We start from the raw sequence: 26,865 nt of genomic DNA, 5'->3' as shown, positions 1-26,865 counted from the left end.
TTATTTTGCTTTATAACCATGTTATAAGGGAAAATATTACAGTGAATAGACTTTCATCCTAGCAACCATGCGTGAAAATCGCACCGCATCCGCACTTGCTTGCGATTTTCACGCAGCCCCATTAACTTCTATGGGGCCTGCGTTGCATGAAAAACGCACAACATAGAGCATGCTGCGATTTTCACGCAACGCACAAGTGATGTGTGAAAATCACCGCTCATGTGCACAGTCCCATAGAAATGAATGGGTCAGGATTCAGTGCGGGTGCATTCCGGTATTTTGAATGCCAGATCTGGCACTAATACATTCCTATGGGGAAAAATGCTGGATCCGGCATTCAGGCAAATCTTCAGTTTTTTTCGCCGGAGATAAAACCGTAGCATGCTGCGGTTTTCTCTTTTGCCTGATCAGTCAAAATGACTGAACTGAAGACATCCTGATGCAAACTGAACGGATTGCTCTACATTCAGAATGAATGGGGATATACCTGATCAGTTCTTTTCCGGTTCAGAGCCCCTGTGATGGAACTCTATGCCGGAAAAGAAAAACGCTAGTGTGAAAGTACCCTAAAATATTAAGTTTAAATCCCCCCCTTTCCCAATTTTACATATAAAATAAATAAACATATTACATAGCGCTGTTCAAACTATTAAATTATTAAAAAATATCTCCTATGCGGTGAGCATTCGCCATTTTTTAGTCCCCTTGTCACCCAAAAAATAGCATAGGACTGTTCTATTATGGGCCGAATGTTTCATAAAATGCGAAATGCACGCGGCTTTTTTTGGTGTTTTTTTTTTTTTTCGCGCGGTATTGAGTATCGCAATACTTTTTTATGGTTACGAAAGCGAATCAAAATTTGAGTTTCGAAACAACCCTACGCCGATCTGATCGGTGTAGCGTTGTTACGATACCAAAATTTTGATTCGGTTTCGATTTGGCGACTAAAAATTTGATTTGGCTCCTAAATTTTTCAGTTCAGGAGCCAATGGCTACTAGGTATTTTTTTTAGTCTGGAGCACTGACTTTTATTACATGGGGTAAGCGTATATACATCTTCAGAAGAGGGCAGTCCTCACTGAGGCATAAAACATTGTTTCATTGGTCAAAAAGGAAAAAGAGATAAGGGAGAGAAGATAATACACCTGCATCTGCGCACTGGGCACTACTTTGGAATGTGAACTAATGTAAACATCTGGTTACCATCGCCATTTTGTAATGGCTTCTATTCTAACAATAATACTGCATACGTCATATGTGACACTTCAAAGAGGTGCTTCTCTATAGGCAGTGAATAATAGATACATATCATCAAGCCATATGATTGGCTTACGCATTCCACCACACTCTATGGGACACCTGTAGAAAGATGAGAAATCTGACACTTCTCACAGCACAGCTCTTTGCCCCCCCTCTCTTCTACAGTCTTGAAACAAAGAGAGGGGTGGGAGGAAGGCACTTGGAAAAGAAAAAGTTCACTCATTACAGTCCTAGAGATACAAAATATAGAATATCATTCACACATCTTTAACAATAGTAGTGTTAATAGGGTCTATAAAAGTAGGGTACCTACTCTATTAACACTACTATCAACATAAGGCCATCTAGAGAAACAGCAGGTTTTTCAAATTCTTTTTTTCCTGTAGGTGTTTAGGTATTAGAGCAATCAAATGAAAGAAACAGGGTTTTGTTAGCCTCTTGGCTATTAGTTTTTCTATGTAAGTACCTTGGACCACAGAGGTCCATTTTCCTGTATGGAGCGCACTGCCCACAAAGAGGAGAGAGGACTATACGGTACACTATACTGTGCAACAGTCCGATATATTGTGTACGAGACTGTCCTATAGCTGCCTCCTGTGCATTCGTCGCAGAACCCGCCCACCGGTCCCTGCCCTAACGACCAGACGTCCCTGTGCAAAACTCAATACAATATCTCCCGCTCCGATCCCTACGTGACAGATTTGGTTTTGTGAGAGAGAAATTTAAAATGGTCAAAATCTGCTATCTCTGCATGGAAGACATTATAGAGGAGACTGGTAATGGTTTCCCTGCATAAATAGCAACCCCTTAAGGTAATGTAGCACTAAGTATTATATATATGAATATTGTATACAGAGAGGCTGAGCACTCTCCCAATGGACCACACAGACTATTCAAAAATTATTAGATTTATTACACCAATATATAGATCTAAAAACAAAATCACAATGAAACAAATTACACAATAAAATTACACATTAAGAATAATATAAAAATTGTTGTTCAGATAAAAAGCATAAAATTTTATGATTGCGGTGGTATACAAAAGGGTAACATATACAACTTGAATAAAAAGGATGTGTCCTAATTGGAAAAAACAAGAGGATCGATAATGGATTATTCGACACTATGAGAATAAATTTTCGACTATAAGAAGATATATATTCGAATAAATATGCAAATTTTCGGATGAATGTCCAAACTGAAATTTTCGATTATGTGAAGATAAATATTCGAATGAATAGGAAAATAAATTTTCGAATGAATGTCCAGACTGAAATTCGATATAGACTTATAGTTATTCTATCGATAATAATCAGTCGATATTCCCTGTATGGCAAAACGAAATAACACTAATACCGTCTGACTATAGCACACGGTGGCGTCCCACGTGGCTGATGGAGTCAGAGTCGGCAGTACCTGTTTGTAGCAGTTCAGCAGGTGCAGTGTGAATATTGTAGCCCTCCGTGTAGAGATTCTTTGATAAAGAGATTGATTTCAGCTCTGTCACTTCAAGGGTTTAAATGGTTTGAATGTTCGCTATATGCCATAAGAGTCCATCAGGGTGAAAAGGGGTCGATTCAAATCGTTAGAGTCAGGACGTCCATCAGCTGATGTGCGGGTCTTCTGAAACCAGACGCGTTTCGGGGTCTTTTCCTAGCCCCTTCCTCAGTGACCACTGAGGAAGGGGCTAGGAAAAGACCCCGAAACGCGTCTGGTTTCAGAAGACCCGCACATCAGCTGATAGACGTCCTGACTCTAACGATTTGAATCGACCCCTTTTCACCCTGATGGACTCTTATGGCATATAGCGAACATTCAAACCATTTAAACCCTTGAAGTGACAGAGCTGAAATCAATCTCTTTATCAAAGAATCTCTACACGGAGGGCTACAATATTCACACTGCACCTGCTGAACTGCTACAAACAGGTACTGCCGACTCTGACTCCATCAGCCACGTGGGACGCCACCGTGTGCTATAGTCAGACGGTATTAGTGTTATTTCGTTTTGCCATACAGGGAATATCGACTGATTATTATCGATAGAATAACTATAAGTCTATATCGAATTTCAGTCTGGACATTCATTCGAAAATTTATTTTCCTATTCATTCGAATATTTATCTTCACATAATCGAAAATTTCAGTTTGGACATTCATCCGAAAATTTGCATATTTATTCGAATATATATCTTCTTATAGTCGAAAATTTATTCTCATAGTGTCGAATAATCCATTATCGATCCTCTTGTTTTTTCCAATTAGGACACATCCTTTTTATTCAAGTTGTATGTTACCCTTTTGTATACCACCGCAATCATAAAATTTTATGCTTTTTATCTGAACAACAATTTTAATATTATTCTTAATGTGTAATTTTATTGTGTAATTTGTTTCATTGTGATTTTGTTTTTAGATCTATATATTGGTGTAATAAATCTAATAATTTTTGAATAGTCTTTGTGTGGTCCATTGGGAGAGTGCTCAGCCTCTCTGTATACAATATTTACCTTTTTGACTGGGTGAGTCATTAGGCTTAGCAGCACCCACCCATAGTTACAGGCGATAGGGAGCCACCATACTCTTTATATTATATATATATATATATATATATATATATATATATATATATATATGAATAACTGCAATTTTCGTACTCCTCCTCAGTTAAAAATACTCCTCAAAAATGGTAGGAGAATTATTTTTACTCTTCTGGAAAAAATGTAGTGTGACCTCTGGCTGTAAGTCACTGATAACAACACTCTAGATAGGTCATCAGTATCTGAACAATGGCTGTCTGACACCCGCCAATCAGTTGTTTGAGAAGGCACCGGCACTTCTGTGAGCAATGCGGCCTTCTTGCAGCTTACCCTAGGCCAGTTACATCACATTCATCAGTCACGTGGCTTAGGAGCAGCTCAGTCACATTCAAATGAATGGGGCTGAGTTGTGATATCAAGCACAGCCGCTGTACAATGTTTGGCATTGTGCTTGTAAAGCTGTAAAAAGGCCACAGGAGCGTTAGTGCCTTCTCAAACAGCTGATCGGAGGGGGTCCCAGGTGTCGGACCTCCCGCCGATCAGATACTGATGACTTATCCAGAGGATAGGTCATCGGTTAGTTGGAAAACTCCTTTAACCGCTTGCCGCCATGGTAACGCCGATAGGCGTCCGGACGGCAGCGGTCTCAGCGACACCTATTGGCGTCATCTCGTGAGACCTGAGATTTCCTGTGAACGCGCGCTCACAGGATTGCGCAGTTCACAAGTTGAACTGCAGCCTGGCTGTGCTGATCATTGGCTGGCAGGCTGTAGATTTTTTAAATAACCAATCAAATTAGGGTTGTTGCGGGTATCGAAATTTCGATACCCAATCGATACTTTTGTCCCGGTATCGATACGATACCGGGATTTCCGTTTTTTCGATACTGGGCTGCGCTTCTGCGCAGTCTAGTATCTCTGAACATGAGCGCGCTGCTATCGGCGCGCTCATGTTCTCTCTCAGCAGCACGGGGAGAAGGAAGCTGTCCTCCCTCCCCCTGTGCTGCTGCCGCTGCCACCAATGAGAAGAGAGGGGCGGAGGAGGGGCGGCAATGAGAAGAGAGGGGCGGAGGAGGGGCGGCAATGAGAAGAGAGGGGGTGGAGGAGGGGCGGCAATGAGAAGAGAGGGGCGGAGGAGGGGCGGGCGCACTGCGCCGCCAATGATAGGATTACTATCGGAGCGATGGGAGGAGACATCAGCTTCACTAGTGGGCGTTCCTTTTCCCTGCGCTGCGATTGGACAGCGCTACAGCCAGGGAGAAGGAACGCCCACTAGTGAAGCTGATGTCTCCTCCCATCGCTCCGATAGTAATCAGCAGCATGTGGAGCAGGAGAGGAGACAGTAATGGGGCACTGCGGGCGAACGGAGCGGCGCCCAGGACTAATGGTGAGTGCTGAGACATCGCTGGGCGCCGCTCTGTGTGGCCTAATAGTGAAAGTCTGGACTCATATACAGTAGTCAGTCTTTAACACATACAGGAGGCGGGTGCCGGCAGCAGAATCGCATTGCCGGCACCCTGCCCCTGACAGGGAGCTGCGATCAGCGGCAGTTAACTGCCGCTGATCTGCTAGTACCCGCCTCCTGTATAAAGGGGTAAAATCATTGGTGGTGCAGTGTGCCCCCCCCCTCAATCCCCCCATCCCATTAAAATCATTGGTGGCACAGTGCGCCGGCCCCTCTCAACCCTCCAGTATTAAAATCATTGGTGGCAGTGGCCACAGGGACCTCTCCACTCCCCCTCATTGGTGGTGCAGTGGCAGCTTCTGATCGGAGCCCCAGCTGTGTAAGCCTGGGGCTCCGATCGGTTACCATGGCAGCCAGGAAGCCCTGGTTGCCATGGTAACATCCCTGATGCTGTGTGCACAAAGCACAGAGCAGCAGGGACAGTGTGGAGTCCTATTCACCCTGATAGAGATCTATCAGGGTGAATAGGAAAAGGGATGAAAGATCCCAGGTTCTAGCCCCTAAGGGGGGAAATAGTTATTAAATAAAAAGTGAAAAAAAAAAAAACACTAAAATATGAAGTATAAATCACCCCCCTTTTCCCAATTTCACATATAAAATATATAAATAAACATATTACATCGCCACGTCAGAAAAGTCCAAACTATTAAAATATAAAAAAAAAATCTAGGTGGTGAATGCCGGAACAGAAAAAATAAAATAAAAACTGCGCGATTCGCCATTTTTAAAAATGAGGAATGCACGTGGCTTTTTTTGTTTATTTTTTTCGCGTGGTATCGAATGGTATCGAGTATCGCAATACTTTTTCATGGTATCGAAACCGAATCAAAAATTTGGTATCGCAACAACTCTAAATCAAATAGGTATATCAGACGCTATTTTGTAAATAGCGTCTGATATACCTGCTACCTGCTCCTCTGGTGGTCCCTTTTGCTTGGATCGACCACCAGAGGACACAGGCAGCTCTGTAAGTAGCACCAAACGCCACACACACACATTACACCCCCCCCCCCCGTCACTTATTAACCCCTGATCACCCCATATAGACTCCCTGATCACCCCCCCCCTGTCATTGATCACCCCCCTGTAAGGGTCCCTTATCACCGCCAGTTAGTTAGTTAGCGCCCAGCCAACCGCACCGCAGTCACTGATTAGTCGCTGATTAGCGTCATCGCTGTTGCTAATCAGCACTAGTACTATATAGTATCTGTAAGTGATCAAGACTGATCGCAATCAGATCTATATCAGTACATTAGGGTCACCTTAGGCTCTACAAAAAACGCAGTGTTCGCCCGATCAGACCTGATCTTGTGCCCACACTTGCGTTCAGTCCACCCCACCGCAGTGACAGATTTTTATTTTCTTCTGATCACTGCAAAAACACAGTAAAATCGCTGCGGCGCTATAAAGATCACTTTTGAGCTTTCTGGATCTTTATTAGCGATCGCAGCTTTACTTTGCAAGCGCTCCTTTTTACTAGGAAGGTTTGCTCTTTTTCCTGGGTAGTCTCAGAGGAATACCCCCTAAATTTAGTTAGCCCAAAATGTAAAAAAAGGGGTATTCCGCTGAAGAGCACTTTTAGGATTTCACAGGGCATTTTTACGCATTTGGATTCCAAACTACTTCTCACACTTTAGAGCCCCTAAAATGCCATGGCAGTATAAATACCCCAAAAGTGACCCCATTTTGGAAAGAAGACACCCCAAGGTATTCCGTGAGGGGCAGGGCGAGTTCATAGAAGATATTTTTTTTTTTGGCACAAGTTAGCGGTAGTCTCATATTCCACTAACTTGTGACAAAAAATAAAATTTTACATGAACTCACCATACCCCTCACGGAATACCTTGGGGTGTCTTCTTTCTAAAATGGGGTCACTTGTGGGGTATTTATACTGCCCTGGCATTTTAGGGGCCCTAAAGCGTGAGAAGTAGTTTGGAATCCAAATGCGTAAAAATGCCCTGTGAAATTCTAAAAGTACTCATTGGAATTTGGGCCCCTTTGCGCACCTAGGCTGCAAAAAAAGTGTCACACATGTGGTATCACCATACTCAGGAGAAGTAGGGCAATGTGTTTTGGGGTGTATTTTTACATATACCCATGCTGGGTGAGAGAAATATCTCTGTAAATTGACAACTTTATATAAAAAAAATGGAAAAAGTTGTCATTTACAGAGATATTTCTCACACACAGTATGGGTATATGTAAAAATACACCCCAAAACACATTAACTTACTTCTTCTGAGTACGGCGATGCCACATGTGTGACACATTTTTGCAGCCTAGGTGTGCAAAGGGGCCCAAATTCCAATGAGTATCTTTTAGGATTTCACAGGGCACTTCTCACTCTTTAGGGCCCCTAAAATGCCAGGGCAGTATAAATAGCCCACAAGTGACCCCATTTTAGAAAGAAGACACCCCAAGGTATTCCGTGAAGGGTATGGTGAGTTCATGTAAAATTTTATTTTTTGTCACAAGTCAGTGGAATATGAGACTTTGTAAGAAAAAATAAAAATCAATTTCCGCTAACTTGTGCCAAAAAAAAAAAAATCGATGAAATCGCCATGCCCCTCACGGAATACCTTGGGGTGTCTTCTTTCCAAAATGGGGTCACTTGTGGGGTATTTATACTGCCCTGGCATTTTAGGGGCCCTAAAGCGTGAGAAGTAGTTTGGAATCCAAATGCGTAAAAATGCCCTGTGAAATCCTAAGGCCTCTTTCACACGGGCGTTGCGGGAAAAGGTCCGGGTGCGTTGCGGGAACATGCACGATTTTTCTGCGCGAGTGCAAAACATTGTAATGTGTTTTGCACGCGTGTGAGAAAAATCTGCATGTTTGGTACCCAAACCCAAACTTCTTCACAGAAGTTCGGGCTTGGGATCGGAGTTCTGTAGATTTGTATTATTTTCCCTTTATAACATGGTTATAAGGGAAAATAATAGCATTCTGAATACAGACTGCATAGTAAAATAGCGCTGGAGGGGTTAAAAAATAAAAAATTTAAATTTAACTCCCCTTAATCCACTTGCTCGCGCAGCCCGGCATCTCTTCTGTCTTCATCTTAGCTGTGTGCAGGAAAAGGACCAGTGGTGACGGACCATGTGATGACCGGAGTGACGTCACCACAGGTCCTTTTCCTGCACACAGCTAAGATGAAGACAGAAGAGATGCCGGGCTGCGCGAGCAAGTGGACTAAGGTGAGTTAAATAATTATATATCTTTTTTAACCCCTCCAGCGCTATTTTACTATGCATTCTGTATTCAGAATGCTATTATTTTCCCTTATAACCATGTTATAAGGGAAAATAATAATGATCGGGTCCCGATCATCTCCTAGCAACCGTGCGTGAAAATCGCACCGCATCCGCACTTGCTTGCGGATGCTTGCGATTTTCACGCAGCCACATTCACTTCTATGGGGCCTGCGTTGCGTGAAAAACGCACAAAATAGAGCTTGCTGCGATTTTCACGCAACGCACAAGTGATGCACGAAAATCACCATCATCATAGAAATTAATGGGTCCTGATTCAGTGCGGGTGCAATGCGTTCAACTCACGGAAAACTCGCCCGTGTGAAAGGGGCCTAAAGGTACTCATTGGAATTTGGGCCCCTTTGTGCACCTAGGCTGCAAAAAAGTGTCACACATATGGCATCGCCGTACTCAGAAGAAGTAGGGCAATGTGTTTTGGGGTGTATTTTTACATATACCCATACTGTGTGTGAGAAATATCTCTGTAAATGACAACTTTTTCCATTTTTTTTTTTATACAAAGTTGTCAATTTACAGAGATATTTCTCTCACCCAGCATGAGTATATGTAAAAATACACCCCAAAACACATTGCCCTACTTTTTCTGAGTACGGCGATACCACATGTGTGACACTTTTTTGCAGCCTAGGTGCGTAAAGGGGCCGAAAGTCCAACGAGTACCTTTAGGCTTTACAGGGTTGCTCACAATTTAGCCCCGCCCAAAATGCCAGAACAGTAAACACACCCCACAAATGACCCCATTTCGGAAAGTAGACACCCCAAGGTATTCACTGAGGGGCATAGTGAGTCCGTGGGAGATTTTTTATTTTTTTTGCCAGAAGTTAGCAGAAATGGAAACTTTATTATTATATTTTTTTCCTCAGAAAGTGTCATTTTTCGCTAACTTGTGAAAAAAAAAAAATCATACATAAACTCACCATGCCCCTCCGCGAATACTTTGGGGTGTCTTCTTTCTAAAATGGGGTCATTTGGGGGGTATTTATACTATCCTGGCATTCTAGCACCTCAAGAAACATGACAGGTGCTCAGAAAGTCTTCAAAAGCTTCAAAATGCGGAAATTCAAATTTTTGTACCATAGTTTGTAAACGCTATAACCTTTGCACAAACCAATAAATATACACTTATTGGATTTTTGTTTTTTATCAAAGACGTGTAGCACAATAAATTCTCACTTTTTTGGAGAAAATTGCGGTCTGTTTTGATTATCAGAAAAACGAAAAATCTCAGCAGCAATCAAATACCACCAAAAGAAAGCTGTATTTGTGAGAAGAAAAAGGAGGTAAAATTCATTTGGGTGCCAAGTTGCATGACCGAGCAATAAACCGTTAAAGTTGTGAAGTGCCGATTTGTAAAAAAGGGCCTGGTCACTAGGGGAGTATAAACCTGTGGTCCTTAAGTGGTTAAGAGTGGCCACTAAGGGGTCATGGCCTAAGCCCCTGCCTTTTTATGGTGGCCTAGTCTAAGTGCTGCATCTGACAGCAGGAGCTCAGCTCTCACGACAGCCAGCCTCCTGCTTTAAAGGCCTGAATCGGCAGAAGCACTGATCCCAGCCGTTTACCTTCTTAGATGCTGCTGTCAATAGTGATGGCATCTAAGTGGTCTCAGAGGGAGGTGGCTCTCCCTGCCATGCATTGACACCACTACGAATAAGATCGCTGGGTGCCTAATAAATGCCTCCAGGCCAGCGCTTAGTGTATGACTATTAGGCCCCTTTCACACGGGCGAGTATTCCGCGCGGATGCGATGCGTGAGTTGAACGCATTTCACCCGCACTGAATACCGACCCATTCATTTCTATGGGGCTGTTCACATGAGCGGTGATTTTCACGCATCACTTGTGCGTTGCGTGAAAATCGCAGCAAGCTTTATATTGTGCGTTTTTCACGCAACGCAGGCCCCATAGAAGTGAATGGGGTTGCGTGAAAATCGCAAGCATCCGCAAGCAAGTGCAGATGCGGTGCAATTTTCACGCACGGTTGCTAGGAGACGATCGGGATGGAGACCCGATCATTATTATTTTCCCTTATAACATGGTTATAAGGGAAAATAATAGCATTCTGAATACAGAATGCATAGTAAAATAGCGCTGGAGGGGTTAAAAAAAAAAAATATTATTTAACTCACCTTAGTCCACTTGCTCGCGCAGCCCGGCATCTCCCTTTGTCTCCTTTGCTTAACAGGACCTGTGGTGACGTCACTCCGGTCATCACATGATTAATCACATGATCTTTTACCATGGTGATGGATTATGTGATGACTGGAGTCATGTCACCACAGGTCCTGTTCAGGTCCTGTTATAACCATGTTATAAGGGGAAATAATACAATCTACACAACCCCGATCCCAAGCCCGAACTTCTGTGAAGAAGTTCGGGTTTGGGTACTAAACATGCGTGATTTTTCTCACGCTAGTGCAAAACACATTACAATCTTTTGCACTCGCGCTGAAAAATCGCGGGTGTTCCCGTAACGCACCCGCACCTTTTCCCGCGATGCCCGTCTGAAAGAGGCCTTAGACTTTTGCTAGAGGCGCAGCCTAAGGGCTCATGCACACAACCATTGGATGTTTTGCTGTCCGCAAAACACTGATACGGGCTATATGCATTTTGCGTAATGGTTGGCCCCTAATGGAACAGTCCTATTCTTGTCTGTAGTCTGGACAAGAATAGGACATGTTCTATAATTTTGCAGATTGCACAGAACGGATGTGCAGATGCAGACAGCACATGGAGTGCTGTCCGCATCTTTTGCCGCCCCATTGAATGTGGATCAGATGCGGACTGAAAGTACGTTCATGTGCATGAGCCCTAATAGATTGCCTGTCAGTTTCCTACTGACAGCATAATATACTGTACTACTTGAGTAGTGCAGTGCTTTACAGAAGCGATCAGAGGATCACATGTCCCCTTGTGGGACTAATAAATATCGGTAGTAAAAAATAAGAGTGAAATAAAGTTTTAGCTAAAAAATAAATAAATAACTTTTTCCATAAAAAAATGTAATCACTTCCAAATATTTGATATCACCGCATCCATAACGTCACACACTATACAGTTATCACTTAAATTATCCCACCTGATGAATGCCGTAAAAAAACATCAGAATTGCTGTTTTTTTGTTTATTTGCCACCAAAACAATGAATAAAAAGTGATCAAAAAGTATTATGTACCTCAAAATGATAACAATGAATATTGCAAGTCATCCTGCAAAGATCAAGCCCTCACACAGCTCTGTAGAAAAGCAAAAAATGTTACGGCTCTTGGGATGCGGCAATACAAAAACATTTTTAGAAAAGCGTTTATATTGTGTAAATGTACCAAATACATATAGTTGTTTTTTTTATCGCTGTAATCCTACTGACCCAGAGAATAAAGTTATGTTATTTATGCCACAATGTGAATGGCAAAATTTTACAATGTAAAAACTCAATGGTGGTATTGCTTTTTCCCCATCCTCCAGAAATAGATAATAGAAGTTTATCAATGAGTGTGTGTACCCTGGCATGGTGCCATTAAAAACTACAACTTGTCCTGCAAAAAAACAAGCCCTCATGCAGCTATATTGACGAAAAAATAAAAAGTTATATCTCTTGGAAGTCAACGATGCAAAAAGGAAAAAAAACTCTGTCAGGCCCAAAACAGGCTGGTCACTAAGAGGTTAACTTTCTTCTCAGACAGACCTTTTCTAAGTGGATCTCATACAGCTATATTGACAGAATAAAAAATAAAAAAATTACAGCTCGTGGAATGCAACCCAAAAAAATGAATAAAAATTGCTTTGTCACAAGGCCCAAAACAGGATAGTCACTAAGGAGTTAGGCTACTTTCACACTAGCGTTCGGGGTTCCGTTTGAAGGCTCTCACAAGCCGCCCCGAACGGATCCGTACGGCCCCAATGCATTCTGAGTGGATGAACATGGTTATAAGGGAAAATAGCATTCTTCAATACAGAATGCTTAGTACAAGGTCAATTGAGGGTTAAAAATAAAAATGAACTCACCTCCTCCAATTGATCGCGTAGCTGCCGGTCTCCCGTTCTTTCTTCAGGACCTGTCAAATGACCTGTGGTGACATCACTGTGTTCATCACATGGTACATCACATGATCCATCACCATAGTAATGGACCATGTGATGAGCTCAGTGACGTCACCACAGGTCCTGAAGAAAGAACAGGAGACCGGCAGCTGCGCAATCAATTGGAGGAGGTGAGTTAATTGTTATTTTTATTTTTTAAACCCTCATTGGCACTGCGCCACCAATGTTTATTATACTGGGGGGGATGCACTGCGCCACCAATGTTTATTATATTGGGGGGGGGGGGGGGGGGGCACTGCACCATTAATGAAGATAACTGACCTATTAATACAAATACAGGCGGGTGCCGGAATCAAATAGCCTACACCCGACCTCTGACCGGGAGCTGCGATCCGCTGCAGTTAACCCCTCAGGTGCCGCAGCTCCCTGTCTTATAGGTCGGGTGGCGGCTATTTGATTCCGGCACCTGCCTCCTGTATTTGTATTAACAGGTCAGTTATCTTCATTGGTGGCGCAGTGGCCACAGTCCCTCCCCTTCTCCTCCCGTCTCTTTTCTTATTGGCAGCGGCGGCAGCAGCACAGGGGGAAGGGAGAGACTCCTCCTCCTCTGCGCTGTTGAGAAGAACATCAGTGGCGGGGCAGAGAACTATCAGCTCCTGTGCCCGCCGCTGTATTCAACGGCAGAGCTGCGGCGGCAGGTCTAGTCGCAAATGGCGACAAGACTAAAGACTAAATTCTAAGTCGCATTGGCGACCATTTTGGTCGCCATCTGGAGCCCTGACACTGCAGAAAGCCGCAGCAGTTGGCACCTGTTTTTTGTCATCATGAGAGACATCACCAACCGATCTAACAGACGGATTAACTATATTAATTTTCCCTGTCACGTATGCAGTGCAGGTGTACCTCACACAAAAAAATTTGTATATGTCACCCACCAATCTAATGCTACTTTCACACTAGCGTTTTAGTTTTCCGGTATTGAAATCAGTCATAGGGGCTCAATACCAGAAAAAACGCTTCAGTTTTGTCCCCATTCATTGTCAATGGGAACAAAACTGAACTGAACAGAATGGAATGCTCCAAAATGCATTACGTTCCGTTTAGTTGCTTTCCAATACCGGAGAGCAAACCGCAACATGTTGTCCCTGTGACGGATGCAGTGCAGGTGTACCTCACACCAAAAATGGGTATATATCGCAAACCGATCTAACAGACTGATTATTATATTTTTGTGGCAGCTTGCCCAAAGTTGAACTGCAGCCACCTAATGCCACCTGTCATTAGAAAATCCCTTCCAGAAAATCAATATGGGCATGAACTGAACGGTTTCCCTACTTTATGGTGCAGTAAAATCAGAGTATTACTACCGGTAATAATAGATATAACAGAGCCCAAATAACAACAGGGCTGTATATTCTTTCTCTAGTAGCCTCACTGTATCAGACGATCTACAGTACATTGCTGGGCTACCCACACCTGCACAGGGTGTAACGCCCGCTACACCTTGGCATGCATATACGTATGGGGAAATCAGTGCAGTACCTGGTCACGCTGCTGCACCGATCTCCAAATGAGCACTATGAAACTCCGTTAAAGTGAAATACACAAAATGTGATCTCCAGAGCGACGCTCCCGTCCCCATAGCAACCGCTAGCCATTGTGGCCGCTAGAGGGTGAGCGGCGTACCAGAGACTGGTTCAAGCAGCGGGAGAGATGAGAGGCCGCAGCTGTGCCTGGTGGAGGTAGCAATGCCCTATTTATAATAGTAGACACTGTGCACAGAGCTCGTGTATTAGTAGTGTCTGGGTAGCATTGCGGTTAACTCCTATTCCAATAAATGGCTATATCTGCCTCCTAGCAAACATACATTTTTGTTTTATATTCCGAAATAAACCCATACACTCCGCCTCCGGAGGCTAATACGCCCGGTCCACCCCCTGCTCTGTTCCCCGTCCCCAGCGGGGACACACTGAAAGGCAGCAGACTGCTGACCGGCATGGCAGCTGAACACGTGCACAAAGTTTTCCTCAGCAGAGTGCAGTGCTGTACAGGCTAGCGGGTGAGTAATAGCAAGCGCTTCACTCCCGCTCCGTGGTCACATGACACAAACGAATCCTAAATGCAAAAAAATTGCATCGAGAATTTTTTTTTGCACTAGGGTTGGACAATATCAAAAATATTCCCACGATAACGATATTAAGAAATTTATCGCGATAACGATATATATTGCGATAAATGCCCATTTAGAAGAAAAAAACACTTGGGGCCACAAGGAGACGTTACACTGTATGGGGGCAGCCACAAGGAGACGTTACACTGTATGGGGGCAGCCACAAGGAGACGTTACACTGTATGGGGGCAGCCACAAGGAGACGTTATACTGTATGGGGGCAGCCACAAGGAGCTGTACACTGTATGGGGGCAGCCACAAGGAGCCGTTATACTGTATGGGGGCAGCCACAAGGAGACGTTATACTGTATGGGGGCAGCCACAAGGAGACGTTATACTGTATGGGGACAGCCACAAGGAGATGTTATACTGTATGGGGGCAGCCACAAGGAGACGTTATACTGTATGGGGGCAGCCACAAGGAGACGTTATACTGTATGGGGGCAGCCACAAGGAGCTGTACACTGTATGGGGGCAGCCACAAGGAGCCGTTATACTGTATGGGGGCAGCCACAAGGAGCTGTACACTGTATGGGGCAGCCACAAGGAGACGTTACTGTATGGGGGCAGCCACAAGGAGACGTTATACTGTATGGGGGCAGCCACAAGGAGACGTTACACTGTATGGGGGCAGCCGGGCAGCCACAAGGAGCCGTTATACTGTATGGGGCGGCCACAAGGAGCCGTTATACTGTATGGGGCGGCCACAAGGAGCCGTTATACTGTATGGGGCGGCCACAAGGAGCCGTTATACTGTATGGGGCGGCCACAAGGAGCCGTTATACTGTATGGTGGCAGCCGGGCAGCCACAAGGAGACGTTATACTGTATGGGGGCAGCCACAAGGAGACGTTAATTGTTATACTTTTATATGTCATTTTTCACCATTTCCGGTATCTGTAACTAGTCAATTGACTTCTAGTAACAACAAAAACATTACAGGGTTAATTCTGTACCAGAACGAGTGGTTTATAGTAGGGATGTCCCAATACAATTTTTTATTTTTTTTTAGACCGAGTACCGATACTCTTATTTAAGTACTCACCGATACCAATTATAACAATTAAATAAATAACACATTTATTTTGTGACCACTGACCAACCAAAAGTCCAAAAAACAGCCCCCAGCCTCTGATCAGCTCCCCCAGCCTCTGATCAGCCCCTCGTGTGCCTCCCAGCCTCTCCCTCTTATCAGCCCCCTCTGGTAACTTCCCCTCTTTTGGGCACGTCTTATTTGTTGTTAGTCTAGTAGGGGCTATTTTATCTCCTTAATTAATTAAAAGCGAAGTTTTACCCAGTTTACTGCCCCTTTAGTTTTCCAATTGCATTATTTGAGCAGTATATCAGGGAGGCTCTGACTGCCCCTCCTGAACGACCACTACTTGTGTAACTTCCCCCCCCCCCCCTAGTATTAATCATTGGTGGCAGAGGGCCCCTCCCTCCTCAGTATTAATTATTGGAGGCTACAGGGTCCCCCTCCCCATCATTGGTGGCAGTGCCCCCCCCAGTATTAATCATTGGTGGCAGTGGCCACAGGGTCTCCCCCCCCCCCCCCATCATTAGTGGCAGTGGGCAGTGCGCCCCCCCCAAGTATTAATCATTGGTGGCAGTGGCCACAGGGTCCCCCTCCCATCATTGGTGGCAGAGGGCCCCCCCTCCTCAGTATTAATCATTGGAGGCTTCAGGGTCGTCCCCCAATCATTGGTGGCAGTGGGGCCCCCGCCTCCTTCCCCAGTATTAATCATTGGAGGCCACAGGGTCGTCGTCCCCATCATTGGTGGCAGTGGGCCCCCCCTCCTCCCTCCCCAGTATTAATCATTGGAGGCCACAGGGTCGTCGTCCCATTATTGGTGGCAGTTTGCTGTTCCGATCGGAGTCCCAGCAGTGTAATGCTGGGGCTCCGATCGGTTACCATGGTAGCCATGACGCTACTGAAGCCCTGGCTGCCATGGTATGTTAGTGAGCAGCATTATACTCGCGTGCGTCGTGGCCGCCGGGCGCTCCTTCTTCTGTCTGAGCGGCGCATTGCTAAGGCTTATAGCATTAGCAATGCGCCGCACAGACCTATGAGAAGGAGCGGCCACGGCGCACGTGAGTATAATGCTGCTCACTAACATACCATGGCAGCCAGGGCTTCAGTAGCGTCCTGGCTACCATGGTAACCGATCGGAGCCCCAGCATTACACTGCTGGGACTCCGATCGGAACTGCAAACTGCCACCAATGATGGGGGGACGACCCTGTGGCCTCCAATGATTAATACTGGGGAGGGAGGAGGGGGGCCCACTGCCACCAATGATGGGGGGACGACCCTGTGGCCTCCAATGATTAATACTGGGGAGGGAGGAGGGGGGCCCACTGCCACCAATGATGGGGGGACGACCCTGTGGCCTCCAATGATTAATACTGGGGAGGGAGGGAGGAAAGGGGGGGCCCACTGCCACCAATGCAGGAACTTAAGAACATTCCCGGCACCCGACCTCTGAGAGGACGCTGTGATCACCTGAGGGGTTAATTGCGCGGATCACAGCGTCCTCTCAGAGGTCGGGTGCAGGGAACTGCTAAGAGCGCCGCCGCAAGTGGCCAGCAGGTATCTGGGACATTTGCACGAGTACAAGTACTCTGCAAATGTCCCGTATCGGTTCATGCTGGGGCGGGCGGGCGGCCGCAGATTTAGAAGCGGTCAGCGCACATGACCGCTTCTATGACGTCACGAAATACCGCGGTATTTAGGAAACGGCGATATCGCCGTTTTTTTAATACCGCGGTATATGGTGATACCGGTATATCGCCCAACCCTACATTGCACCCACAAAAAAATCACTATAGGTCACCCACAGAATAAATAGCCAGATTAATTATTAGATTTCTGTGTCAGGGGTGCAAAGCTGGTGTATTGCACCCACAGAATAAATAGCCAGATGAGATTCCTAACACCCTCCCTCACTTCAGCTGCCTGCTTCCTGTCCCTGCACTACTGAGAGCTGATGGGAGGTGCTACACATGATCCATCTTGTATAGAGGCTGGGTCACATGATGAACCGGCCAATCGCAGCCATGCCATTCCTAGGCATGGCTGTCATGGCTTCTAAGTGCCCATAGTTTAGAAGCTTGTTGTATTGGCTGCCCTGCAGCCTTTCAACAAGCTTTATTAAATGCCTGAACACCGGACTCGAACCCGAACTTTTGCTGCAAAGTTCGGGTCCGGGTACCCAAACCCGTAAAGTTCGGTACGGACCGAACTTTGCAGTTCGGGTTTGCTCATCACTACTCTGTACCTATTTTATTTTTTTATTTTATTTTTTATGTTGGAAAGCACCTTTTAAATCTCAGCTGTTTCTGTGCTTAGGAGTCATGTGGGCGGTCCTACTTGGTGATCTGCCAGCTATAACCTGTATGCACACACCTGTATAACCACCCACATGACTCCTTAGGACAGCTTTTTCTCCTCCATAACATGCAGATTGAACTTCTTGGTGACAGATGCCCTTTAAGGAGAACCTATCAGCAGATTTGTACCTATGAAACTGGCTGACCTGTTACATGTGCACTTGGCAGCTGAAAACATCTGTGTCGGTCCCATGTTCATATGTGCCCGCACTGCTGAGAGAAATGAAGTTTTTATATATACAAATGAGCCTCTGGGAGCAACGGGGGCGTTGCTGTTACACCTAGAGGCCCAGCTCTTTCTGCAGTGGCCACTCCCTCTGCATTTTGATCCAATCATGGTGGCTCCCTGAAACAACTGAATGGTGGGGGTGACGAGACCCTTGTCAGTGTGAAAATGAGGAACTATCCTGAGGATAGGTCAACATTATCAATTCCTAGATGAACCTTTTAAGGCTACCTGCTTACCATGCAGATTATGTGGGGTTTTTATGTGTGGGTTTTCGTGTGGAAAAACTGCAGCATGACCACAGTACCATGTGGAAATTGGCTTGCCGTGGGGATTATAAAATCTGAAGCATGTCAACTGTGTGATTCTGCACCTTCTGTAGAGTGGTTTTCCCCATAGACTTAAAGGGGTATTCCCATCTCAGACAATGGGGGCATATTGCTAGGATATGCCTCCATTGTCAGATAGCTGCGGGCTCCACCTCGGGGACCCGCACCTACAACGAGAATGGAACAGGGAGAGCTGTGGCTGGAGGACCCTGGGGTCCGTCCACCACCAAGCGCTGCTCCCATGGAAGTGAATAGGAGCGCACAGCTGAAATAGCCGGGCCAGCACTCGGCTATTTTCGGCGGCCCCATAGAAATGAATAGAGGGCAGCTGTGCATGTGGAGTGCGCCCTTCGTTCATTTCCCCGCTCCGTTCTCATTGTAGGTGCGGGTCCCACCTCCATCCTAGCGATATGCCCTCATTGAGATGGCAAAACCCCTTTAAATGTTGTTGTGCACCAAAAAACTCGCCAAAACCACGATAACTAGTGCAACTTAATTTTTTTAATTTTTTTTCTGCACAGAAATCTCACAAAAGAAATGTAAAAAAATGTACCCTTAGTGCACACCTGCTGTTTAAAAGGGAAGGACATGGGGGTTCCTTGCTGATATAATTGGAACACCCAAATACTTTTCACACCTGTGGTGTGTAAGTTCAGTAGTAGCGGGGGCACATTTTCATGTAAATCTCACTGCAGCTGCTGTAGAACCTCTTTTAATGAGAGAGGGAGCACTGTATTTCAGTCAGGGGGAATGAACTTCCTGCAGAAGTGATCTGTGACTGCGTTTTCGGGCAGTGATGGACTGCATCTACGTAGCGCCACTTATCTCTGTATAATCCTCAGGTCCTGATATCGGAACGCAATCTTTATTTCTTGCAGCATACGGTATACTAGTTTTCTGGATTCTTGTGCCTTATGGCTATCAGAGCCTAAGAGTTTTCGTGCCATTTGGATCAATAGTATAGTCGACCTTCCCTTTAAATAGAGCCGCATGTTCGGGTGGCCGATCTGCACGTGTAAGGTGAAGAACCAGTAGCCAACCCCTTTCAGAAATGATCACTGACTTGCATCCTGCAACTGTTGCTCATATTCGTGACCTGTTTTTACACGGCAGCAGTAAGAATACTAGCATTCTGAGGTGCTCATGGCTCTGCTTCATAGTCGCTGTGTTACTTGTAAGCATAAGGAGCTGGAAAGCCCTGCAGATATGCCCAGGTCGGAGAAATGTGCTGTACGAGGGAAGAACCCGAGTAGCATGTGGTTGCTATTTTAGATGCTTGTGTTAACTGAGACAAAGAAAATAGCGACCGTGAGCCGTCGGTTCTCCAGGGCAAGTTCTGAAATGGAAGCAGTATACTTCCCCCTATTCCCTTACTTTGTGTTGTAATCTCATTACTGTAAATCTACATGCATGGCGGATATTGGTTTGTTTCCGTGACACCTTTATAAAGAGGCTCGCAGAAGTCCCTTTACCTCCTCGGCATCCAGTCTGCTCCCTACCAATTATCTGCCTTAATACTTCTCCTCTTCCTGTGTTCCCTCCCTTTCTCTTCTGTATGAATTACCATATAGTTCTAATGTCATTCCAGCTCACTGACTGCTGACTGACCTGCTCTGATCAAGGAGGCTGATCGCTCACAAGATGTCTTACTTTGGGGACCATTTTTGGGTATGTAATGATGCATGATCTGTTTTATATCTGTTCTTCTCATTTGTACTGGTTATATCCTGATATTTTTATCTATAAAACCATTGACGTCCATGTAAGTACACTTGTTAAATGTATGTATGTATGTACGTACGTATGTATTCTCTCCCACATGCTTACTCAGAGAGGTGTATTTATGTTATTTATATACCTCCCCCAGACGCCTTAGTAATCTCATGTCAAGTGTTTCAAGAAGTGGGGGGTGAGCAGTGCAAAGCAGGGTGGCAGCAAGCTGTTTCTCTGTGCCGTTTAGCAGCCTGGTAATGGTGCGCAAAACAAATGGGCTTTTGAAACTGGGAATGCAGAGATTAGTATGATGGGTTTCGTTCTGTTTTTACCAACCAATGAGTAGAGCTCCTGCTCAGAGGCAATGACGGCTATGATAAACATGCACAGATGGGAGTAGTGCTCCTGCTCCGAGGCATGGACGGCTATGATAAAGATGCACAGAAATGGGAGTAGAGCTCCTGCTCCGAGGCATGGATGTACAGTAAAGACCAAAAGTTTGGACACAGCTTCTCATTCAAAGAGTTTTCTTTATTTCCATGACTATGAAAATTGTAGATTCACACTGAAGGCATGAAAACTATGAATTAACACATGTGGAATTATATACATAACAAACAAGTGTGAAACAACTGAAAATATGTCATATTCTAGGTTCTTTAAAGTAGCCACTTTTGCTTTGATTACTGCTTTGCACACTCTTGGCATTCTCTTGATGAGCTTCAAGAGGTAGTCCCCTGAAATGGTTTTCACTTCACAGGTGTGCCCTGTCAGGTTTAATAAGTGGGATTTCTTGCCTTATAAATGGGGTTGGGACCATCAGTGGCGTTGAGAAGTCAGGTGGATACACAGCTGATAGTCCTACTGAATAGACTGTTAGAATTTGTATTATGGCAAGAAAAAAGCAGCTAAGTAAAGAAATACGAGTGACCATCATTACTTTAAGAAATTAAGGTCAGTCAGTCAGCTGAAAAATTGGGAAAACTTTGAAAGTAAGGGCTATTTGACTATGAAGGAGAGTGATGGGGGTGCTGCGCCAGATGACCTGGCCTCCACAGTCACCGGACCTGAACCTAATCGAGATGGTTTGGGGTGAGCTGGAACGCAGAGTGAAGGCAAAAGGGCCAGCAAGTGCTAAGCATCTCTGGGAACTCCTTCAAGACTGTTGGAAGACCATTTCAGGGGACTACCTCTTGAAGCGCATCAAGAGAATGCCAAGAGTGTGCAAAGCAGTAATCAAAGCAAAAGGTGGCTACTTTGAAGAACCTTTGTTTCACACTTGTTTGTTATGTATATAATTCCACATGTGTTAATTCATAGTTTTGATGCCTTCATAGTCATGAAAATAAAGAAAACTCTTTGAATGAGAAGGTGTGTCCAAACTTTTGGTCTGTACTGTATATGATAAATATCCACAGTAATGGGAGTAGTGCTCAGAGGCACGGATAGCTATGATAAATATCCACAGTAATGGGAGTAGAGCTCCTGCTCAGAGGCATGGACGGCTATGATAAATATGCACAGAAATGGGAGTAGTGCTCCTGCTCAGAGGCTTCATAAAGATCTAATTTCAATGTAGTGGTGTTTAATTAGTTATTTTTATTATTATTTTACAATAATATTGTAAGGCTGGGTTCACACATGACATGGTGAGGTTTCAATCTGCATCATGGCTGCTACAATGCACGTTTTGCACCATGACTAAACCATATTTTAATAAGTTGTTAACCCTTTCATGACGGGTTGTTTTGGGCCATTTATTTATTAGGATGCATCTATGCTCCCATATGACTGGACGAGGGTCTCGTCCTGACTGCAGGTCTACTGACCCAAACTTGCAGCATCATAAATCCTTTTGATGCTGGGAGTTTGAGTCAGTCTACCTCAAAATGTTGTTTTTTTTTTTTTTTTTTTACGAGACACCTGGGGCCTATGCCTCTGAACCCTGGTGCATCCTTCGCATGGCAGTGTGTTTCTTTAGTAAGGGCTTATTCACATGACCGTATACCGTCCGTGTGCGTTCTGCATTTTGTGGATCGGAAGGTCCTGCCCTGTGATAGAAATTCCTATTCTTGTCCGCAAATCTTTCTTACGGGGCAGTGGAACAGAATTACGGATGTGGACAGCACACGGTGTGCTGTCCGCGTCCTTTGTGGCCCCATTGGAATGAATGGCTTTGCATCCGATCCGCAAAATTGCACATTGGTTTCTTAAAGAAAAATACGGTTGTGTGAATGGGCCTCAAGACTGCTGTAAAAAATAGGTCACATGCACGCGAACACATGGTCAGTTTTCCTTGGCAATTTTATTAACCATTTGTGCATCCATTTTCTGTCTGTCTTTCATGGCCATTAAAAATTGATAAATTTTACTGTCTTTTAAAAAAAAAAAAAAAAATCTCAACCACTGCAGTATACATAATGGTGGTAATAATGTCCGCCATAGTGGCCCCCAGCAGTAATAATGTCCCCATAGTGGCCCCCAATGTCCCCAATAGTGGTTCTCAGCTTTAATGTGTTTTGTTTGGGTTTTTTTTAGGAAAAAAAAATCACTCGCCCCATCCACTTAGAGGCAGTTGTTCCTCTTTTGATTGAGAATAACCTATGCAAACCGTGATGGTGTCACCGCACACTCAAAGCATGATTGCCTGGTGAAGTTAGTGTTGGGCGATATTGAAGTAGACTACCCGTTTTTAACGGCCATTAGACAGGCACAGTCCTGTCAAAGCAGCTGTTAAAAACGGTTCCATTTATTTCACTGGGGTCTGTCTGGCTGTGAAAATGGCCAGAAATAGGATACGTTCTATTTTTTTCCGGCCGCTATTGATTTGGCCATTAAAAAAAAAACGGACGTGTGAATAGCCCCATAGATGTGCTAAAAATGTCCATATGACTGCTGTTACTTAAATGGCCATGGACAGAACTGATGCTCCCCACACAGACATTCAGAGCGTCTGTGAAAATAAAGTGATGTGAAGATACCCATTGACTTTAATGTGTCAGTACTCAATCAGGATGCAGTCTGTTGTAAAAACAGACTGCACCCAGATGGAAATATTGCCCATGGAAATTAGCCTAAACATAGAGCTGTTCCTCAGACACTGCTATCTCTGGCCACCTGCACATGTTGTCAATACATGCAGTGTTTCCACCCAAAATCCTGTGCATAAAAAACACAGCCTATTACAATATCAGCAAAGTGTATTAGATTACACAAATCTCGTGTACACTTTGCGGATTTATTCTATGCAGAAATTGGCCTGCATTGCGGTTTTCGAACTGAATAGCATGTCAATTATGTTTGCAGTTCTAGCTGCGGATTTCACCCTTTTCTATAGAAGAGTGAGATATGCTGCAGAAATGCAATAAATCCACACCGAAATTTGTGCAGATCTTATGTGCATTCACCCGCACTTGTGTGCAGGTGGTCTTCTGTTCTGTTCACATTGTGTTTTGTGACCATGTTTGGCGTTTTCCTGAGTCCTACACTGAATTGCTGCCATGGGCTCCCATTCATCTGACAGAGGCAAAAAGTGTCCTTTTCATCTCAATCAGGCAAAGTTTTTTTTTTTTTCCTCCACTGATGCCTGTGGGTGACATACTATGAGTCTTCCATCAAAAGTCACATGTCCCTTATCAGCCAATGGAAGCTCGCAGGTCCTACTTCAGGTTGCCATAACAACTGATCACAGGTTTTAGCAGTTCGCAGGTCCTGAAGTATTCTGTCATATGACGTATGACAGCACAACTACACTGCTACATGCATGGGAGGCAGGAGCCACTGTTAAAGGGGCAGCCGCAGTGGAGTTCACTGTTTAAAAGGGCGGCCATTGTGGAAGACACTGTTTATTTAATATAAAATTGCAATAAATAAATACCCGAGCAACGCGGAGTCATCAGCTAGTGTGTGTGTGTGTGTGTGTGTGTGTGTGTATATATGTATGTATATATATATATAAAATTTTCTCACCATATTTTTTTACCGTAGGTTTTAGAGTAAGGCCTCTTGCACACGTGTGTTTTTTCTCCCCCCCTGTTTACATTCCGTTTTTTGTAGGGATGTCCTGATACCGATACCGGACATTTGCACGAGTACTTGTACTCGTGCAAATGTTGCCGATACCACTACCAATACCTGATTGCCGTGCAGCGGCGGGTCCCGTGTGGGGACAGCGTCTGCGGGTCCCGTGTCTGCTGCGGAGGCGGGTCCCGTTTCGGCTTCCGTGCGGCGGTGGCGGTGTTCCGTGAACTTTCCCTACCCTCGTCACTTCCTGTTGTGACGCAGCCGCATCGGACATGACGTTCCCAGCTTTGGAAGGAGGTGTGCCACGCTGCGCAGGCCCACGACGGGGAAGGGAAATTTCACAGCAGAGTTGGGGAGAAGGGGCCTTTACCGAACAGCGGCGCTTGCAGCCGATCAGCATGGGGACGGCAGAGTGTCCCAGCTGATCGGCGTGGGGGCGGGACTTCTGTGCAGCGGCTCCCAAGTCCCATGCGGTTGCCTAGCACTGGGAGGAAGTTAAAGACACTTTCTCCCAGTACTCTGGTGCATCCGCATGGGAAGGATTACAGCTGGCCAAGTGGGTATGGTGCATGAAATGGAGAAATTCAGTTAATTTCTCTCCATTTCATGTTCAAACAGTGAATATAAAATAAGAAGTCGGGGGAATGGGCATATAATAGTGATTCCCGACCAGTGTGCCTCCAGCTGTTGCAAAACTATACCTCCCTGCATGCCCAGACACTGGCATATGCCCATTCCCCTCCTTTATATGCCAGTGTTTCCCAACCAGTGTGCCTCCAGCTGTTGCAAAACTACATAAAACTGTTATAATTGGTATCGGTGAGTACTTAAATAAAAGTATCAGTACTCGTACTCGGTCTTAAAAAAAAATGGTATCGGGACATCCCTTATACGGAACCATTAATTTCAATGGATCCACACAAAAAACGGAAGGTACTCCGTATGGCTTTCCGTTTCCATATTTCCATTCAAAGATAGAACATGTCCTATTATTGTCCGCATAACGAACAAGGATAGTACTGTTCCATCAGGGGCCAGCTGTTCTGTTCCGCAAAAAACGGAATGCACATGGACGTCATCCGTATTTATTGCGGATCTGTTTTTTTGCGGACTGCAAAATGCTGAAAAAGCCATACGGTCGTGTGCAAGAGGCCTAAGACAATAATAAAAAAATATTTTTCATTACACCTCAGGTCAGACCACCAATCAGACCCCCAATGTTAATCAGACCTCAGCTGACAGCCCCAATTACTCCCCTAATGTTAACAAGACCCCAATAAGACCTCAGAATGGACCCCCCCGGCCATATGTAATCAGCCCCCAGGCCATATATATAATCAGCCCCTAGCCATTATTCAGCAGCCCCCAGCCTCAGATCACAAAATAAATAAGCCACTTACCTCCCCTACTCCTGAACACCCCCGCTCCTCTCCTCCAGCACAATTCTCTTCCTCCGCTGTGCTGTGAACTGGCGAACACAGAGTGAGGTCACAGAGCGCTCTCACGCTGCACAGCCGAGGACCAGGAAGCGGTGAGTACAGAGCCTTCACCGCTTCCCGGACCTCCGATACTAATGGAAGCGCTCATTAGTATTCGCCCCATAAGACGCATTTTATAAACACTGCTCAAAAAAATAAAGGGAACACAAAAATAACACATCCTAGATCTGAATTAATTAAATATTCTTCTGAAATACTTTGTTCTTTACATAGTTGAATGTGCTGACAACAAAATCACACAAAAATTCAAAAATGGAAATCAAATTTTTCAACCCATGGAGGTCTGGATTTGGAGTCACACTCAAAATTAAAGTGAAAAAACACACTACAGGCTGATCCAACTTTGATGTAATGTCCTTAAAACAAGTCAAAATGAGGCTCAGTAGTGTGTGTGGCCTCCACGTGCCTGTATGACCTCCCTACAATGCCTGTGCATGCTCCTGATGAGGTGGCGGACGGTCTCCTGAGAGATCTCCTCCCAGACCTGGACTAAAGCATCTGCCAACTCCTGGACGTGACGTTGGTGGATAGAGCGAGACGTGATGTCCCAGATGTGCTCAGTTGGATTCAGGTCTGGGGAACGGGCGGGCCAGTCCATAGCATCAATGCCTTTGTCTTGCAGGAACTGCTGACACACTCCAGCCACATGAGGTCTAGCATTGTCTTGCATTAGAAGGAACCCAGGGCCAACCGCACCAGTATATGGTCTCACATGGAGTCTGAGGATCTCATCTCGGTACCTAATGGCAGTCAGGCTACCTCTGGCGAGCACATGGAGGGCTGTGCGGCCCTCCAAAGAAATGCCACCCCACACCATTACTGACCCAATGCCAAACCAGTCATGCTGGAGGATGTTGCAGGCAGCAGAACGTTCTCCACGGCGTCTCAAGACTCTGTCACGTCTGTCACATGTGCTCAGTGTGAACCTGCTTTCATCTGTGAAGAG

At 45.0% G+C, this 26,865-nt stretch overlaps 1 protein-coding gene across 3 annotated transcripts in view; it reads left to right on the top strand.

Moving 5' to 3' along the window:
• LOC120989405 (F-BAR domain only protein 1-like) overlaps nucleotides 1–26,865 on the top strand; it is a 179,682-nt gene that overhangs the window by 13,885 nt on the left and 138,932 nt on the right. For all 3 annotated transcript variants that reach the window (XM_040417486.1, XM_040417485.1, XM_040417487.1), the window contains exon 2: nucleotides 20,273–20,352. In XM_040417486.1, coding sequence (XP_040273420.1) covers nucleotides 20,326–20,352 — 27 coding nt within the window. In that variant the 5' untranslated portion in view covers nucleotides 20,273–20,325. The remainder of the gene's footprint in view (nucleotides 1–20,272; nucleotides 20,353–26,865) is intronic.

This window comes from Bufo bufo, chromosome 2 (genome assembly GCF_905171765.1).
Source record: "Bufo bufo chromosome 2, aBufBuf1.1, whole genome shotgun sequence".
Classification (NCBI taxonomy): Eukaryota; Metazoa; Chordata; class Amphibia; order Anura; family Bufonidae; genus Bufo; species Bufo bufo.
This window is presented reverse-complemented; position numbering and strand designations above follow the sequence as displayed.